Raw genomic sequence first — 19,839 nt, forward strand, 5'->3', positions numbered from 1 at the left:
GTTATGTAATAGGGGCAAAGAAATACTGATCTTATGAGCAAAACATACCAGCCCTTCCTGCTACCAAACGGTTGTTTGGGCACTGCTGAAGACAATAGCAATGTAATATCCTTCTGAAGCATTTGCCAGCTGGCACAGGGCACCACATCTTTTCATTCAGTTCATTCATTGCAGAATAAAGAAAATTGGCATGCCCAGAGCATTTTAAAAATACATCTGTTCAGAACATGAGCATTGTGTCTTGCTTAGTTAATTTGCCACTTCATTATGAACATCCTGATGGAAAAGGAGCAATGCGCGTAACAGCAAGTGTAAAAGTTGGTTAGGTTCCATGAAATTCATAAAAATTCATTAAAGAAATAATACTACATCTTTCAAGTTCTGTGTCACTGAGAGAGTTGTAGGTTCAATTAAATGACAGGAAATTGATTTCTGATAGAGAATTACTTTGCGGTTTACAATGTAACCAGTAGATCTTGATGCCACATAAAATTATTGAGACAAGTGATAATACGTAGCTATGTCCATTCTTAGCTCTCAAGCCTTTTTTTCCAAGGGTCTTTGGAAACAAGCAGATTGTTTATTTTTACAGGTGAGAAGCACTCAGTTTCATCAAAGGACTTGTTCAGGGTTGCAGAGGTTATAGCAAGATTACCCATACTGGCTGTGCTTTAGTTTGGCCATGAGTTTGCAGAGACGAGCTCTGAATCGGTTGTGTCTGCGCTCCCTGGAGCAGAGCTTGTGCATGAGCCTCATCACTCCATGTCCAGTTTCTCGGTGTGGAAACTGGCTGGTTCCAGGCTGAAGCAAAAAAGGGACCTGATGTCCGGGCAGGGTGGATGGCCCAGGAATTTGGGTTTGACTTTAAGCTTGTCTGGGAAGTCATCCGTCAATAAAAAGGGCCTGTTGTTGGGTCAGCCTCAGAAATGGAGAGAGAACCTGCGTGGCCTAGTTTAGTGCTGCGTGCTTAAAAAGTTAGTACTGTATAAATGAGGGTAGTATCTAAAGAGATTCTGGCTAGGGCAACAATGCAGAAACTTTTCAACTTTGTACCATGCATAAGTGAATGAATATTTAGATCAGAATGAAGTTTTGCCATTATGATATTTCACAATGATACACATTCTCAAATGAGGGTGAATCTTCCCCCACAGGTACATTATATGAAACAAGCACCAATTCCCACATCTCCGTACTGATACAAATACAGCCAGGTGGCACACGGAACAGGCGTTCAAGTTTAGTGCAACAGAAACACTGTAGTGCAGCCTTGTTTTAAGACAATTTATTAAAGTAGGAAATCCAGAGTTTATTGGAAGTGTTCTTTACAATCAGATGTTTCCTGTTGCTGAAGATGTGTCCTGTTGCTGAGTGACTTTTCCCTTCCCATAAAGGGAATAAGTTTGAACTTTGAACCTGGGTCGCCTATCAGTTGCAGACAGCACTGGACCGAAACTCTTCATATGGTTTGCTTGCCAAAGCTTGCAGTCCCTGTATTTACTGCTGTTAGCTTGCACATCTGTGATCGGGAAGTGTGCCTGTGCTCTGTGTGTGTTGTCTTTATATATTCCTCATCTTAGATATTGAAAATGTTGGAATAATGCTGCTCAAACAATACACTTGAGATTGTAACTTCTTGTGGTGTCTAAGCATGGGAACACTACTGATTGTTTTTCACAGAGTATGTATATAGTAGCTGAGATTACTAGTAAGAGTGGTCTTATATATTTCCTTTGCCCTTCACTGATGCTGTGTGAAATGGAGTGTAGAGGATGTCATAATTAGTGCTTTGAGTTTTGAATAAAGAATATGAGTAACTTGGAGAATCCTTGAGGCTGTGGTACAAAAGAGGTTCTTGTAGTGACCAGTGCTCTTAACACAGAGCCATCTCACTGTGTTCAGAAAAAGGTGGAGAGGTACGAAAATCAGTTGTACTATAGAAGACAGAGCTTAGTGAAGCGAGATAAACCAAGCAGTGGGAGGGAACACAACATTACTGCACAAGTGGGATACTTATTAAATTAGCAGGATGGCACTTATCATTAGACTGAATAAATTACTTAGCCCTTCCCTAAATCTGTCTTCAGCAAGTAAAATGAAGCATTAGGAAGTGAAGGATGCACTGTCAAGTAATTTATAAGTGCAGGCAGTTGTTCTTGTGTTTTACCAAATCGGAGGAAAGATGTTCATGCTTTAGGTATCTAAGTGAGATCTCTGTGAAATACAACTGAAATGATTTAGTTCCCTTCAATTCCTTGGATGTAAGAATTATCCAGAATGTTGCATACTCATGACAAGAGTGGGGTTTCTTCCAAATACTTTTTCTTAGGGGCAGGGGATGTTCTGAGACAGATCTTCTTGCCAAATAAATCTTGACAGTAGCATGTTTTCTGAGAGTGGAACTGCTTTTGTGAGCTTCATTTTCTGACTAGATGAAACATAGTTTTTGTTATTCCTGGCCTTTTCGTCACTAAGTTATGAGGTTTTGTGCATTAAATGTTCCTTCTGTAGTATATGTCATGTTATTAAATATTGATCTCAAACAGAAAGTAGATTTTGATGGCTATTGGGGTGTTTGATCCTATCCTTTTCAGTACTCAGCTGAAAAAGGGAGACAGCTGAACGACAAACTCTTTTCTTCATGGATGGTCTTCTAATCCTGCAGTAAAAAAGCAGCACCTAAATATTTCTTTTCATTCTGACTCTGAATCAAAATGTTATTCTTTAATGTTGTTACTGCAGTTGCCATACCTGGTCCAGGTGATGGAGCTTTGCAGGATATCTGGTCTCTGATCAAGCTCCGGAGGTAGAAATTACATTAAATGTTATTAAATATAGGTTGCAGTCCTGTAGGAGTCCATCGGAGTATCTGGAGAGCAGGGGTATGGAATGAGAAAGTTAACGGTGATCATGCGTACAAGAAATCAATGCAGACCTCAGAGCCTGAGTCTCTGTATGAGCATGTGCCAAATTACAGCCTTATGTTGCGATGTATTATTGTTATTCCCTGTTTGGCTTGGTCTGTGGAGCGTATTACTGTAATGGTATGTGGTATGGAGGCTGTGTTAAGCCTTTATTATTAAACTCTTAAAACTCCTGTGGGACTGATGGTTTGTGGTTTCTCAGGACCACTTCTAAAGCAGCACGCAATCATTTTTTTTACTGATTTTTTTTTTTTTTCCTGGGGAAGTTGTTTTATTGCTAAAGTCTGGTTTTGTTGGTTGGGGTTTTTTTGTTTGTTTGTTTTTGGGGTTTTTTTTAGGGAAAAAGAAAAAGGGTAAGAGAAGTTATCGATTCAGCTTCTTTGGTTTCCAATAGGATGAGACAAATATCTACAAATCCTCTTAGGGAGAATCTGTGAAAAGCAAAATATGTTAGTGGCTTCTCAGAGGGATTTACTGTAAAAGTCTTAAATGAAATTCTGAAACAGCACGTAGGTAAACATACAGGTTATATACAGTTCTTGAATAAACGTGGACTATATTTGTTCTCGTTCTGGGTTGCCACTGCTCGTTTTCAGTTTGTGTATTGCATGTTCATCAATGAGGAAATCAAAGCAAGGTGCATTGGAAGTTGGGCCATGTATTTGCATTCGTGTGTTCAGGAACTTGACACAAGTGGGCTTTAAGAGCTGTTTGCACACATCTCTTGAGTGCAGTACCTGTGCATGATATTAAATGTTTGTCCTATGGTGTCCATATCTTTGTCTTGGAGTATGAAACTGAAGGTGTTTTCCCATGTAGCCTTGTTTCTCTCTGTTTCCTACAAATCTGCAGTTTGTTGGTCAGGATCATCACTCCTTTATGAAGACCCAAATCTTCATTTATTTTTCTTTCATTGTAAGCACATTTATTCAGAGACTAGAGCAGTGGAAAAGATATGGCAATCTGTAAGGAATAGCAACTACGTAGTTATCTGGTGTCCAGAAATGCCTAGACTTGAGGCACAAAATATGTGCGGTGAGATGAGTAAATTAATTTGTGTTGGGGACAGGGGAGTGTGGTGCAGAGTTATCCAGGCCCTGAGAAAGCTCATGGTTAACAAAACAAACAGAAGAAAGGATTTGCAGGAGACCTAAGATGGGGGACACTGGAGTGGAAAGGTGGGGGGTGTGTGTGAAGAGGTGAGGGATCAGCGACACTTGAAGTGCATCCCTTGCCTTGAAATAGAATCAATCCTCATACCTGGTTGGCTTATCTGGACTGTGGTGTAAATGGAGTAACAAGTGTAGTCACCTAAGATAAGCAGGATTTTTATCACTTCAGGACAGAACTGTGCAAATCTAGTTGTGTTCCTTCAAAGGCAAGTTCAGCTCTATGTCCAGTATGGAGCATTGTTGGAGCAGAGTTTAAATTTGTTCCCAGAGTAGCATTGAGTATCTCTGCACAGTCAGGCTTGGAGTTCCTGGTTCCTGAACCAAACAGGATCCTTGTGTTTGGTCTATAGTGGTGAGCTTTCCTGGAAGAGGGGTCTCGTACAGCACTCATCCATGCTCCAAAAGGGCTGTGGTGAAGCACATTCAGGTAGCCCTGCACAGCACTGTTTTTTGGGGGATGATGCATCAGATTTATGTATTGGTCCAATTTTTGATGCTCTGTCTGGATGGTGGGTAGGAGGGGAAAGTGACCCAGAGCATAGATCCCAATGCCACTTTGACCCAAAGTTGACACAAAGTGATCCAAAGGAACTTTGCAGTTTGGCTGGTGAGGTCTACAGATGTTGTTATTCCTGGCACTGAGTGCCTTCTAAATAAGTGAGTGTTTCTGCTGTCTTTGCTGCTTCTGATGGTTTGGATCAGATCCAGAATTGCATTTGGATTTTGCTGTATCTTGGCTTTTTTTATTCCTTTTTTGAACTGCTGTAGCCACTGAAAAAATGATTGTAGCTAATGTGAAAACAGATGTAAAAGGCTGGCATTGTCGTATGTGCAGCCTTAAGCTGTGCTTTTTGGCAAGTTATTGCGTGTCAGATTTCATGATTTGGGCATAAAGGCTGCTCTTCAGTTAAGAAGGCAGGAGAAAAACCATTTGAGCTGCTTTATGGAAGTAGGTAGCTGAAAGGTTAGGGACTCCATCAGACATAAACACTTCTTGGCATCTAAAGCAAGGGTGCATGTAAGTGGGTATGTTTTACATTGCGTGTTGTTAAGTTTTGAAAGATAGAGCCTTTGAAGATTGCCTTTGAAAGATAGAGTGGACTCAGGGGCTTGGGGAAGGCACTGGGCACGGACTGAGCAGCCACTTTCTCTCTGGAAAATAGAGTCTGGAAAGGTGGGAGGATTTTTAACTGAGTGATGACTGGAAGAGATTTGAAGCTAGAAGCAAAGGAACTTTTCTTCTTATGTTCATGGAAGCAGGACTCAGTGTATTTGCAAATAAAACTAGCTTGCCTCAAAGAAATGCTGATCTCCATCAACTTCTGACAAAAATAACCTGTAGCTCTGAATTTGGCTGAATGCGAATCACTGTCTGGGTGGAAGAAAGGTGACACAAGATTATGTTCTCAGCCTTTTTCAAGTTTATAGCTTCTTCCCTTTTGAAGTGTTAATGCCAGAAATAAATAGTGTTTTAATAAAGGCCCATGGTTTGTGAAATTACTTGTGGGGGTAGAGGGGGAATTGACTGTAATACAGGTTGTTCACAGTGAATTTGATGTTGAAACTGTGAAATTAATAGTCACATGGAGCACTGGATTGGAAAAGGGAGCTCACATGCTTACTCTGCTTGTAATTTTTTTTGTTTATAGGAGGAAGAGAATGTTCTCAGTTAAGGGAATGGAACATTATACTATTTTTGTGGGCTGCAATAGTGGTATTAATTTGGTGCTTGCAATGCTTTTCAGCCATTCTTAGACAAGTCCTAATATTTCATGCGCAGTGTCTGGATGCAAAATACATTGCAGGAAAATGAACAACATTTAAATTTGGCATTAACTACAAAGCAATACTTCATGTTGATGAAAATCTCAACAGTTTTTTAAAAGTAGAACCCCACAGAGATACTTCAGAATTAACTGATGGCAGATGAATTTAACACAGTTAAAATGAATTAAACTCCTTGCTATTTAGAATAATATAAAGATGTCTGAATATTATTCCCAAAAGAGGAAATACAGTTGTTAAGTCCAGATGGATTTCTATTTTTGTTGGAATAAGTTTTGAAACTAGTAATATCTTACTTTTTTTTTTTAATATTACTGCCATAGTTTTGGATCTGGGACAGCACAGACCTGCTTTTTAAAAATTGTTTTAAATCCAGTTAAATGAACAGTTTTACTATGTTTATTTTGAAAATTAGCACTTTCTTGTTGAATTTGTAAGAATGGGAAAATAAGCACAAGGCTGATGTACAGTATAGAAGAGCCAAGGAGTTGGTCCTATGTCAAGTTATTGTCAGCTGAAACGTGGTAACTGTCAATGTCTGCAATTGTAGCCTGCTCAAACAAGGTGATGCAGCAGGAGCTTAACCTCTCTTCAGCACACTAAATCTGATTGTGCTTGGGCTTTTTGGCTTGTGCTAAGGGCTTGCACCGAGGCAGGTGCTGTGGTGCTGCAAAGGATGTGTGATCAGTTGATCACGTCTGAAACCTAAGTTACAAAGAGAAACTTTAATTTAGCTGAAGATGAAAGGTAATTCTGGTGTTGCTGTGTCAGTTTAAACTTCTCATTCCATAAAACTATTAATCCTGTCATGGTGGTTTGTTCTTTGCTGTGTTTTACCCATTGACAAGCTGTCTTCAAGTTCTGGGCTCAATTCTGCTCCACTGGTGATAGAGTAGAATTCAGTAGACTTTCTGCTTCAGTTGGGATTGGCATCTAAATGCATGGCAAACCAGGAGGCTTACTACCAAAATAAGTGTTGCTTTGTCTCAAGTAAGAACAAAGCTGGAAAAAATACCCACCATTGAGCATGGTACCATATTGCAGCTCTACTGGGAACAGAATATCAAATTATTACTGATAAATTTTGCAAACAGGTTCTAGGCTGGGAGAGTGGTGTATGGAAAATGAATGACTAATAAAGGGGGCTGGATCATGGAGTGAGCTAAGTGCAAGCAGGCAATAAGGGTTTCTACATGGCCAGATGTCAAGTTGCATGTATAAAAACCAGGAACTGTAAACCATAATTGAGGAAAGTGTGCCCCATCGTATGAAACAGTGACTGAAAGTATTGGGCATTAACTGGTAAGCAAGAGTTGTCATTGCAATCATGGATAAAAGCACTATTGTGATCCCCAGATGGCAAAATAAAAGGGTATCAAGTAGAGAGGTTATATTTTCTTGGTACTTGGCTCATGTGCTGCATATAGTACAAAGGTGAAAGATAGATAAATTGAAATGCATTCAGCTGGGGAGCCACTAGTGTAAGTAAAGATGTGGAAAACATGGTGAGAACTGCAAAGAACACAAAATATAGTGTCAAAATGTAGCTTAGCAAATAGTGTCAGGGAAGAGCTGATCCTAACAGGTGATGCCCCTAAGTGGGGACAAAGTATTGATAATGCATTTGATAAGAAAAAGCTCTCCAGTCTAGCAGTCAAAAGCATATTATGATTCAGTTTTGGTAAGGTTGACCAAGCTTATTAGACAAAAAATGAAATTATTTTCAGTAAATTGTAGCTAAATCGTTGGATAATGACATTGTGATTTGTGACATACTCCAGCGTTCTGCCTTTACTAGATGCCTGTTGTTTTGTCTGGCTGGTGAAGAAATTGTTCTGCTTCCTGGCGGAAGGGAGCATAAGGAGTTGTTTAAGCAAAATAACAAGAAAATGTTACAGCAAGAAATGGTGCTAAGAAAAAGGAGAAAATGAACTTGTACTCTTGTGTTACAGATTCAGTGGTTCTTTCCTTTGACTCCGTTGGACATACAATAGGCTCAGGTACAACATTGCCTTCTTCTCTATCTCCCACCTTGTGACAAGGCTTCTACCTAATCAGACGTGGTAGCCATGTTGGGAGGCAGGTCACTGAGTCAGACTTCTGTGGGAATCAACCATAGCCAAAGTGGGTAAATAGGTCTTTTCCCAAGTCTAGTGGAAGTATTAAGGGTCTTAGTGCAACATGAGGAATAACAACGTGGGACCCCTTCCATTACCCAGAAAGGCCAATGACCTGGACATGTTACATGCGTTAGTGATGCGGTTTGTGCTTCTCTTCTCATGTGAAAGGCATTAAGATGATGTCACCCACCAGCTGAAGAAAAACTGTTCTGTGCTACTAGGAGAGTTTCTCAGCTAAACAAACAGTTGAGTTATTTGGGGAAAGACATCAGGAATGCTTCCAGGAAGGAGTCGTAGCTAAACAAATCAGGCTGGAAACTTACGTTTGGGTGGATTGACCAGCATTACTGAACCCCAGGGCAAATCCTGCCCAATCTCACTTCCTTTGGAACCTGAGCACGACCTTCAATTAAACTGAAGCAGAAATACAAAATTTGCGGGCACTTCATAAAACCAGTAACTAGCCATTTGGCCATGTGTAATACACAAGCTGTAGCCAAGGCACACCATAGTGAGCAGGATACCTTGATGAAATTCAGTTTACAGTGTATGTATAATGATATGTGAAGTGCAAGGGATAGGCTAAGAATTACTCTTATAACTTAAAACCCCTTAACACTTAAAAGATGGGGTATTTACTGTCTTGGAGAAAAGAAAAAATAATCCAAGTGAAGGTTTGTATTTTATCTTTCTTACTTAGTAGCTTTTCCTCTTAGGTTGATAGGGGGAACATGCTGCCTTCCAACATAGCACCTGTCTTCTGCCTGCACAATTTGAAAGAGAGCCTGCTGCCTGACACTAACAGCAAAGCTTGAACACAGATTTCCAATTTACTAACCCCCAAGCTAGTAGTAGTAACTTGCTTTACTTACAACACCCCAAATGCTTTCTGCTCTCCCTGCATCTTCTCTAAAACTTATATCTGGAAATGGATCTATTGTGGGTGCATGGTCTGATGTGGGAGTATCTCTAGGGTGCTGAGTGCAGAGTGGACATGTTGTGTTTAGGGGGAGAAGGGACCCTCTGTTAACTTCTTCTAATTAATGTCAGTCATAACTGAAGTGTGTTGTTGCTTGCCTCCTTCTGTATTGGGTGATGTTTTCTTTACTCTGCAGAAGTAGGGGGGAAGTTGCATAGGTTTGAGATATGAAATCTGTGAGTAAAATTCAGGGAAATATTTTCATTACAGTTGAGTATGTCTGAATCAGCATACCTACACTGGAGTTATGCTGGATTGATGTTGGTACAGCTAAGACCAGAATTTGTCCTGGAGTAAAACTTTGAAATATTACTTACTATGGAATTTTTGTTCCTAATACTGTTTTGGCTTCCAACTGATGTGAAAACAGTTAACCCTGTGGATAGCTTCCAGTGCAGGTTATCTATGGAGTTAATCATAAATGTTGTGTTATGATGCTACCAATGGGGTGGTAAACTTAGTGGTGAAAAATCGTTCAACTACTCCGTGTTTTTTAGAGTTCTGTTAACGTAGGGGGTGGGAAACAAGCAAATGTAAGCCATCAGACTGTCTGGGTCTGTTTTAAAAGCACTGGTCTTTGTTCCGCTTGTGTATTGCAACTCAAGCTTGGATTGGTTAGGAGTAAGACCGTAAAATTTGATCTTTTGTAAACCCTTCCACTGCAACAAGATTGAATTTCTTCATTGAAGAAATACAACGAAAACTCCTATATTTGAGAAGGGCGGTTCAGAAATGTCCAAGAGAGCTGTATGTTTATTGCTTTCATATTTAGTACTTTGCATTCACTGTGCTGCAACCTTTAACTTGCTCTGAACTGGTATATGTGTAATAAGATGTCAAGATGTGTGATGTCTGTCCAACTGAGGGATAGCTTTCCTTGTTGAACAGGAAGGAGAGAGAGAAAAACTGTGGCTATTGTGCTTCCGCTGTCCATCCCATCTCACCTTGCTGCAGACCCAGGAAAAGACAGAGCCCAGAAAGAACCCAAAGAAACAATGGCAGCTCCAGGCCCAGCCATTCCTAGTAGGTGACGTTTCAGGTTGGGGTAAGAAGGGACTAAAGTTACGTACTTTGAAACATAAAAATAAGTATACCTTTTTCTTTATTAGTCAGAATTAAACAGCTGTGAATAATAGTCTCCCTGTTAAGATTTCATGCTGCTTAAAACTAGTATTCGTAGACTTATATTTGCATATTAAACAGCTTCTTAGAATTGCTCTTTTGTAACTGTTAATTGTGCCGTGTGAAGGACAATGTCTTGTTGCAGCTTCTGTGTTTTATTTGAATTGACTGTTTGTCCTTATCTTGGTTTTCCCGTTAAGTCTGTCCCACAAGCAAATTTCAGTTTTCAGAGAGGTTGGAAACCTGTCCTTATGCATCTGAGATTAATGACACTCTCTAGGTTATTCTGGATAAACTTTCTGAACTGAGTGTTCAGAAGATTATCTGGCTATGGAGCCTTAAAGTACTGCTTCATAGAATATAATTAGCCTAGAAGACATGAGAATCAGATGTGCTTGGAGTGAGACTGAACTGTCTGAGGTTCACGCTATGGTCTAGCCTTTACAAGTCCAGATGTCTTTGTGATTTTCTTACTGCCCCTTCCCTTGAAAGGTAAAGTTTGAGCAGCAAAGATAAATGTTTGATGTGATGTCTGGGCCAGTATTTGAACTGAAACCATTTCAGAAAGGAGGGTATCATGCTCTGAGCTTGGGAAACATTAAGCAGGACACAGGGTGTTTGAGAACTAGATTTCAGCAGTGACTGGGTGTGTCCCAGGGCAGGGGAGGCCACAGCTGTTTGTAGCTCGTTGTGGGAGGGCACTGACTCCCTCCCAGTGCACAAGGCGAGGAAGGTGCCAAGGAGCTGTGAACCAGGGGTGTCACCAGCAGGTATTTCCCAGCTCAGTGAAAGAACAATGGTATCTACCCGGCGGAAGAAGACCAAAATGGATGTGGGAACCCAGACAGAGCTCCCACGGAAGGAGGCGATGGTGCAGGTCGCTGGCTGCAGGGAATGCTTCAGCGTCTCTGTGGTGACAGGGGGCTGTGTGCGCTGTGAGCAGGTAGATGATCTGCTCGGCCGAGCGGCACAGCTGCAAAGCCAGGTTGAAAGGCTTCAAGCCGAAGTAGAAAGGCTTAGGAGCATTCAGGAGGCTGAAATGGAGATAGACTGGTGGAGCCAGGCTCTGCCTTCCCTGCAACAAAAATGGGAGCACCTGCCGGAGAGCTCCCAGGATCGAGGGACCCCTGTACTCTGCCCCTCTCAGGTGGAAAACAATAACCTAGAGGAGAACAATAACCTGGAGGAGAGGAGTGAGTGGAGGCAAGTCTATGGCCGTGGCAAAAGGTGAGTGTCCTCCTTGCCTACCTTGCCTCCACAGGTGCCTCTGAGCAATAGATATGAAGCCCTAGTGGAATACAGCCGGTCCAATGGGGATGTGGTGGAGAGGCAACCTATATCAGAGGTCCCACCACAGTCAGAAAAACCTGACAGGCGTATAGCTACCTCCTCCACAAGGAAGAAGAGAAGAGTTTTAGTGGTTGAAGACTCCTTCCTAAAGGGATCTGAGGGCCCAATATGCAGAGCTGACCCCCATCACAGGGAGGTCTGCAGCCTGCCTGGAGCCCGAATCAGGGATATCACCAGGAAACTCCCCAACCTGGTGAAGGCCACAGACTACTACCCCCTGCTGATCTTCCAGACAGGTGGGGAAGAAGCTGCATCCCGTAGTCTGAGGGGGATGAAGAAAGACTACAAGGCCCTAGGACGGTTGGTGAAAGAGTCTGGGGCACAAGTTGTTTTCTCCTCCCTCCTTCCATTTTCAGGTGACGACGTGGGATGGAATGGTAGGATTCTATCTATTAATGCCTGGCTACGAGACTGGTGCTACAGGCAGGGCTTTGGGTTCTTTGATAACGGCTGGTTTTATAAGACACCAGGTGTGACGGTAATACATGGGAAAGGTTTATGTTGTAGGGGCAAAAGGGTTCTGGGACAGGAATTAGCAGGGCTCATTCGGAGAGCTTTAAACTAGATTCGAAGGGGGATGGGGTAGTAGCTGGGCTTGCACCACTGGGGCAACGCTCTAGTGTTGAGGCAGACCAGGAGGCCTCCCATCCCCCTGGGGTGAAATCGGTGTACTCAGCTCGCTCCCTGAAATGCCTGTACACCAATGCACGTAGCATGGGGAATAAACAGGAGGAGTTGGAAATCCGTGTTCGGTCGGGGGGCTATGATTTAGTGGCAATTACAGAGACTTGGGGGGATGCCTCACATGACTGGAATGTGGTCATGGATGGCTATGTCTTGTTCAGGAAAGACAGGCCACTAAGGAGAGGTGGTGGAGTTGCTCTTTATGTGAGTGAGCAGCTAGAATGTATTGAGTTCTGTCCAGGGGCGGATCAGGAGCGAGTTGAGAGTTTGTGGGTGCGAATTAAGGGGCAGGCTGGCAGGGGTGATACTGTTGTGGGTGTCTATTACAGGCCACCGGATCAGGATGAGGAGGGTGATGAGGCCTTCTACAGGCAGCTGAGAGCAGTCTCGCAATTACAGGGCCTGGTTGTTGTGGGGGATTTCAACTACCCTGATATTTGCTGGGAGGCCTACTCAGCCAGCCATCCTCAGTCCAGGAGGTTCCTCCAGTGCATTGATGATAACTTTCTGATGCAAATGGTGGATGAGCCAACTAGGAGAGGAGCGTTGCTGGATCTGATCCTCACTAACAAGGAGGGTCTGGTTGAAGAGGTGAAGGTTGAGGGCAGCCTTGGTTGTAGCGACCATGAGATGGTAGAGTTCAGGATCTCATGTGGCAGGACCAGAATAGCTAGCAGAATCACAACCCTGGACTTCAGGAGGGCCAACTTTGGCCTTTTCAAGCAATTGCTAGGGGAAATCCCATGGGACAGGGTACTAGAAGGTAAGGGGGCCCAAGATAGTTGGTTAGCGTTCAAGGACTGCTTCTTCCGAGCTCAAGATCAGAGCATCCCAGCAGGTAGGAAGTCAAGGAAGGGTACCAGGAGACCGGCATGGTTAAACAGGGAACTGCTGGGCGAACTCAAGTGGAAGAAGAGGGTGTACAGATCATGGAAGGTGGGGCTGGCCACTTGGGAGGAATATAAGTCTGTTGTCAGAGGATGTAGGGAGGCAACTAGGAAAGCTAAGGCCTCCTTGGAATTAAACCTTGCAAGAGAGGTCAAGGACAACAGAAAGGGCTTCTTCAAATACATTGCAGGTAAAGCCAACACTAGAGGCAATGTAGGCCCACTGATGAATGAGGTGGGGGCCCTGGAGACAGAGGATAAAAAGAAGGCGGAGTTACTGAATGCCTTCTTTGCCTCTGTCTATACTGCTGGAGGCTGTCCTGAGGAGCCCCGGACCTCTGAGGCCCCAGAAGAAGTCAGGATAGAGGAGGAATCTGTCTTGGTAGATGAGGGCTGGGTCAGGGACCAGTTAAGCAACCTGGACGTCCATAAATCCATGGGCCCTGATGGGATGCACCCGCGGGTGCTGAGGGAGCTGGCGGAAGTCATTGCTAGGCCACTCTCCATCATCTTTGCTAAGTCGTGGGCAACGGGAGAGGTGCCTGAGGACTGGAGGAAAGCGAATGTCACTCCAGTCTTCAAAAAGGGCAAGAAGGAGGACCCGGGTAACTATAGACCGGTCAGCCTCACCTCCATCCCCGGAAAGGTGATGGAACAACTTGTTCTTGGTGCTGTCTCTAGGCACATCAAGGACAGGGGGATCATTAGGGGCACTCAGCATGGCTTCACCAAGGGAAAGTCATGTTTAACCAACTTGATAGCCTTTTATGAGGACATAACCCGGTGGATAGATGATGGTAAAGCTGTGGATGTGGTCTATCTCGATTTCAGTAAAGCGTTTGACGCAGTCTCCCACAGCATCCTTGCAGCTAAACTGAGGAAGTGTGGTCTGGATGATCGGGTAGTGAGGTGGATTGTAAACTGGCTGAAGGAAAGAAGCCAGAGAGTGGTGGTCAATGGGACAGAGTCCAGTTGGAGGCCTGTGTCTAGCGGAGTCCCTCAAGGGTCGGTACTGGGACCAGTACTAGTCAATATATTCATTAATGACTTGGATGAGGGAATAGAGTGCACTGTCAGCAAGTTCGCTGATGACACAAAACTGGGAGGAGTGGCTGACACACGGGAAGGCTGCGCAGCCATTCAGAGAGACCTGGACAGGCTGGAGAGTTGGGCGGGGAGAAATTTAATGAAATATAACAAGGGCAAGTGTAGAGTCCTGCATCTGGGCAAGAACAACCCCATGTACCAGTACAAGTTGGGGGCAGAGCTGTTGGAGACCAGCGTAGGGGAAAGGGACCTGGGGGTCCTAGTGGACAACAGGATGACCATGAGCCAGCAGTGTGCCCTTGTGGCCAAGAAGGCCAATGGCATCCTGGGGTGTATTAGAAGGGGTGTGGTTAGCAGGTCGAGAGAGGTTCTCCTCCCCCTCTACTCTGCCCTGGTGAGGCCGCATCTGGAGTATTGTGTCCAGTTCTGGGCCCCTCAGTTCAAGAAGGACAGGGAACTGCTAGAGAGAGTCCAGCGCAGAGCCACGAAGATGATTAAGGGAGTGGAACATCTCCCTTCTGAGGAGAGGCTGAGGGAGCTGGGTCTCTTTAGCTTGGAGAAGAGGAGACTGAGGGGTGACCTCATTAATGTTTATAAATATGTAAAGAGCAAGTGTCATGAGGATGGAGCCAGGCTCTTCTCAGTGACTTCCCTTGACAGGACAAGGGGCAATGGGTGCAAGCTGGAACACAGGAGGCTCCACATAAATATGAGGAAAAACTTCTTTACGGTGAGGGTGACCGAGCACTGGAACAGGCTGCCCAGAGAGGTGGTGGAGTCTCCTTCTCTGGAGACATTCAAAACCCGCCTGGACGCGTTCCTGTGTGATATGGTCTAGGCAATCCTGCTCCGGCAGGGGGATTGGACTAGATGATCTTTCGAGGTCCCTTCCAATCCCTAACATTCTGTGGTTCTGTGATTCTGTGATTCATTCACTTGCCATAGGCAGCTAGTACTCCTTTTTTTTTTCCCCCTTCCCTCTCTAGTTGCTTTGTTTTACTTTGTTGCTAGCAAATCAAATGTTCAACCTTGAAAGTCAGATTTATACCCCTGCTATTTTTGTTCAAGACTTTTTCTACCTCCTGTGTCTGAGAGCAAGCAAGTTAAATTTTTCTTCTCTAAGCCTCATTAGGATAAGAGTGCATTGAATGTGCAACTTCCCCATCTGCTAATGTGCTTGCTGGAAATACTGAGGTTCTAAATACCTTATGGCTGTAGGCTTATACTGTTGTTAGACATGTTTGATTGCAGTACTGGCTACTGGTTGTATAGCAGTTGTTCTCACTGCAGGCTTAAAACGCAATAGTTCTAACATATCTTCTCAAGCAACCAAGTGTCGTCTAGGTCTTGCTCAAACTGTTTGAATGTTTTAACTTTTTTGTAGTTGTTGCTTTTTTCTTTTCAATTTAATTGTTAACCCTTACCAAAAGTTTGTCTTGACTTATGCCAAGAAAATTGAGCTTTTGAAATTTGGTTTAGAGTAGCATATCTGCTGTGGCTCATGTGCTTGTGAAAGCCCACATGCAAGACCGTGCTCACCGTGATAATGGAGTAATCACTTGAGAATTTAAATCTGTAGTTGTTTAGGAGTTTGCTGTTGGTAATTCCTTATGCTAGAGTCCTTAACCATTTTGGGAGAAGCTGTGAGAACTATGAAGGAAATTCTCTGTTTCCTTCAGCTGCTGATATTTTTTTTTTCTGCTGGTTTTAGTGGCTTTATTCTGCAAAAATGCTTTTCCCTTTTCATTTTTGATTAATGAAGTTCTACTTAATTCTTTATTTCTTTGAGCTGTAGGCTATGGGAGCTGCTTGAATCTTTGCCAGTGACTGTCATATATCGGTTGCATAGTCCTTATGTGACTTTGACAGCATGTTCAGTATCATCATCTGTCGTCTTATTAATGCTCTGTTCCTCCAATTGAAAATACAGCTGTGAATAAATTGAGGTGCAAATGCCAAGAAGTGGCTTAAAGAATACCTCAACACAGAAGTATTTTAATGGGATTTTTCTCTATCATGTGGCATCTATCCGCATAAAGTCAGTATATCTTGTAAGTCACTAAAAACCGATATAAATTACTGTTTTGTTAATATTGTTCTTCACTTTTATTAGGAAATACGATACGATTTCTAAAATAAAGAATATGTCGGAAGATTCAGTAGGGTAGCATTAGCTCCATTAGCCGAGTGGATACGTGGTAGTAAATGAAACAAATGTTTATTTAGCAAAGGTTGCAGTCTGGCTTTAAACAGATGACTCCCTGGGAAAAGAAAAAGGGCATATGCAGTTCATAGGAGGAAATTCTTCATCTTCCTATAGGAGTCTTTCATAAACTCAGCTTAAAGCAGTCAGTGGCTTTTCTACCCTTGGAGGTTGCTATAGTTTTATTAGTAAAAAAACTGTAAGGAGTTATATAGTCCATGTTAAGGTAACCAGAGCTTTTTAAAATGTAAGATGCTAGAATGACCTCTTTTTTGGTTTACTATACCTATTATGGAGGTAGGACAAGCAGACAAAGGACCTTCCTGATGGATGACCCATACAGCACTATCAGCAAGTCATTGCTTATTTGTTCTTTCTGTGCCTGGGGGATGAATAATGTAGCTGCAGTGTCTAATGGAGGAGACCCCTCTGGTGTATTGCTTTCCTCAGGCTGTAAAGCTGGGCCAGATGTCTTTGGGGGCCCCAACACGAATTATAGGGAGGGGGAAAAAAAACTTGAAGTTGTAAAGCTGGAAATTACTTCCTTTTGCTGCTAAATCTGAAACAATAAGTAATATCCTCATGATTTTAGGTGTCACCAGGGCACTCAGGTTTGTGACTGGAGGCGGATTTCCCTCTTCCCTGCTTTGAACTCATGGGTTTGTATTTCAGTTGTGCTGATAGCGCTTGGTGTATCTATTTCCATCAAATATGTCTGTTTTCATCAGGTGCAGTATCTGGAAAGTGAACATTGAGCTTGGTGTAGCAGTTTTGGTGTCTTTAGATCAGTTTGCACAGTCTGTGAACATTTTCAATAGAAGTGAAATTCCAAGTTTTGCTGCTGATGTTGAGAATCGCTCTATGGTTCTCCTTTTTGTTGCTGCTTAGATTATTGCCCAATTTTAACCATTTTGGCTGAAATCTTCTAGGGGGAAGGGAAGGAGAAGCATGTTTCAAGTTTATGACATTTTCTTAAATATTTAAGTTATTCAGTCTTTTCTGAGAATAAAATAGCAAAAAAAACCAAACACCCACCTCACCAGAAAACATTGTACCAGCAGTTACCAAAATGTTCTCTATACTTCTTGCTTTGATCCTGGTTCTCTAGACCAGGTGCACCAGGTAGCAGGAGTAGTATTGTCAAGGAAGTTCTTTTGTTCCCCAGCTAAAAATGAAGCCTAAATGAGGCTACATTAGAAGTTCTTGAAGCATCATTTTTTTAACACACATGGCTGAAATGTCAAATGGGCAGATAGTTCTGTGCAGGCATAGATCAGTGACACATGTGTCTAGCACTGGGCTGCAAGGGTTAAGCAGTTATCTTCACAGGTGTCAGTTCTGCTCCTTCTGAGTAATTTTACACAGCAAGGAAAGGCTCTAAGGACTGGGCTTTATCTTGCCAGTACACTCAGGGTTCTCCCCGCTGTTACTTGGATAATGTGGAGAAAAAGGCTACTAAACTTCTCTGCCAATGAGTAAATGGGGATGAGGAAGAAACTGGAACATAGACTTTAGGAGAATGGCATGCAGTCTATGCAGGGACAGGGCTACAGAGCCCAGGTGGCCTTGGCTCTAGCCCTTCTGAACTTGGCTTTACAATCTTATTATTTTTTTGCAGTTATTTAAATAGCCTCAGAAAAGAATGCTTTCATCTCTAAGTTCCATCACTGAAGAGGTTAAAGTTGAAAATGCTAACGAAAGGATGCAACATTAAGTCCTTGTTTGTCCAGTACTTTCATTGTTGCTCAGTAATCCTGAGTGGTATTTTCTTAACCCTAGAAGAAAACCTTTCTTTTGCCCTTTTCAGTTGATCCATTGCACATGACTTTTTTTCGTTAATTCTTTCTTGTCTCTTGAGTTCTATCAGCTGAACCTTTGTAACTGTCCACGTGTGTTTTCTTAGTCTAAGGTGAATGTGAGGTGTTTGACCTCTTTCATTGCAGGGTAAGTCATTTTACCTGGCTTTTGCCACAGATGTAGAACCTGCATGTGGACGGTGACCAAGGCTTAGCTCAGTTGCAGCATCAGTTCCGCAGAGACCGAACTGCACCGGACAGGATGAGATGTATCAGGGTGGTCTGAGCTGTTCTTGATGGGACTTCTGTCTCCTGAGTGTCATACCAATTTTGAATAAAATAGCTAAAATTGAACATTCTGCCTTCCCTCCTGTACTTGCAATTACCAGTCAAACACAGAACTAGAGCTGCATATAGCCCACCTTTTTTAAAAGTTTAAATTAATTTTCTGTTTCTGTGGGCAGTTATTTGTGCTGTGCTTCTAAGTAGCTAGATGCTAAAGGAATAGTCCTCAAGTCATCAGTGAAATTATTTACGGGTAGTTTGGAAGGATAAAACCAGTGAGCCAAGTTAATTCCTGGATTGTTGATTTCTGATTAGTAGCATAAGGGGAAAATTTTGCGCATTTGCTTATATATAGCTATATTGGCTACAGATGCAAAATGCAATTTGAAAACTTGATAGATGTACACTGTGCTTTATGGCTTTTTGGGTGGTCTGTATGGAGTTTACAGACACTAGACAATTGCATTTCTCACTTGCTGCCTGGTAGCTGGATTTCTGTTGGATACTTGGGAGAAATTTCCATGCTAATGCCGGCATTGAATTTGGCACAGGATTTGCATCATTTATAGAAATTGCTATGCTTGGCTGTACTTCTGTTCGTATAATCTAATTACATGCTTTATTATGAAATTGTTGTCAGTTATTAGATTCTTATTCAATTCCGATCTTCCTGGAAATGTAGAAATGCATTTTATTTCTGACCTAAGAAGACCTCTTGTTCTTATGTGGCATGATGAAGCTTCATTTCCCATGTTCATTCATTTCTGTGCTTCTGTACACTACCACATTGTCAGCTGGAATTTGTAGCTTCCTAGCACAAGTGAGTGTGTGGTCCTTAGATTGCCTTGCTCTGTTTTAATACTGTTGCTTGTATCCCTTATGGGCCAGTCTCTTATGGGCTGAGAACATAAAACCTTGTTCAGATTCTTCCATGATGTTCTTCTAGTGGATGCAAGTAAGTTCTTTATTACCTTTACTCATTTTTGGCTTAAAAAAAAATCCTATTCCACATAGCCATATAAATGCCTTGTCTGGAGATTGGTGGGTCAGACATGGCCTGAGCTGGATGAGACCTACCAGCCTGGTTAGATCTGAAGGGAGTTCTCCAGTACCCACACCCATTGGTAGCTCTGCATTGTGCTTCAGTGCAGAGAACCCCTAACGGGGGAGGGCATCATGATGATGTTGGCAGACACCAATGTCAAACCAGAGTTAACACAGCCAGCTGGTCCAAGCTAGTTCTTGGTGGAGATGCTGGAGTATTTCTACCTTGTTCTCTCTAGCTGTTTTTTACCCATTTTCTCTAATATTCTAGCATTTTTTTATCCGACTGCATGAAAAACAGGACAATGGTTTTTTGTGTATCAGCTTGTTAACTTGGTGAGTAAGGCTTTAAACTAAGGTGATGGGAGGTGAAAGCAACCTGTAGGTTAGGGCACAGAGAGGTTACATGAGTGCCAAGGCAGGCTCTTGCAGCCAGTATTT

General features: G+C 42.7%; 1 protein-coding gene across 7 annotated transcripts in view; it reads left to right on the plus strand.

Moving 5' to 3' along the window:
* Positions 1 to 19,839, plus strand: part of ST3GAL3 (ST3 beta-galactoside alpha-2,3-sialyltransferase 3) — a 198,432-nt gene that overhangs the window by 37,489 nt on the left and 141,104 nt on the right. For 4 of the 7 annotated variants that reach the window (XM_068405794.1, XM_068405792.1, XM_068405796.1 and 1 more), the window contains exons 3-4: positions 7,834 to 7,881; positions 9,852 to 10,007. The exons of 1 other annotated variant lie outside the window; for it this stretch is intronic. In XM_068405794.1, coding sequence (XP_068261895.1) covers positions 7,834 to 7,881; positions 9,852 to 10,007 — 204 coding nt within the window. The remainder of the gene's footprint in view (positions 1 to 7,833; positions 7,882 to 9,851; positions 10,008 to 19,839) is intronic. 2 more of the 7 variants (XM_068405795.1, XM_068405797.1) reach the window with 2 other exon arrangements.

This window comes from Nyctibius grandis, chromosome 8, assembly GCF_013368605.1.
Source record: "Nyctibius grandis isolate bNycGra1 chromosome 8, bNycGra1.pri, whole genome shotgun sequence".
Taxonomy (NCBI): Eukaryota; Metazoa; Chordata; class Aves; order Nyctibiiformes; family Nyctibiidae; genus Nyctibius; species Nyctibius grandis.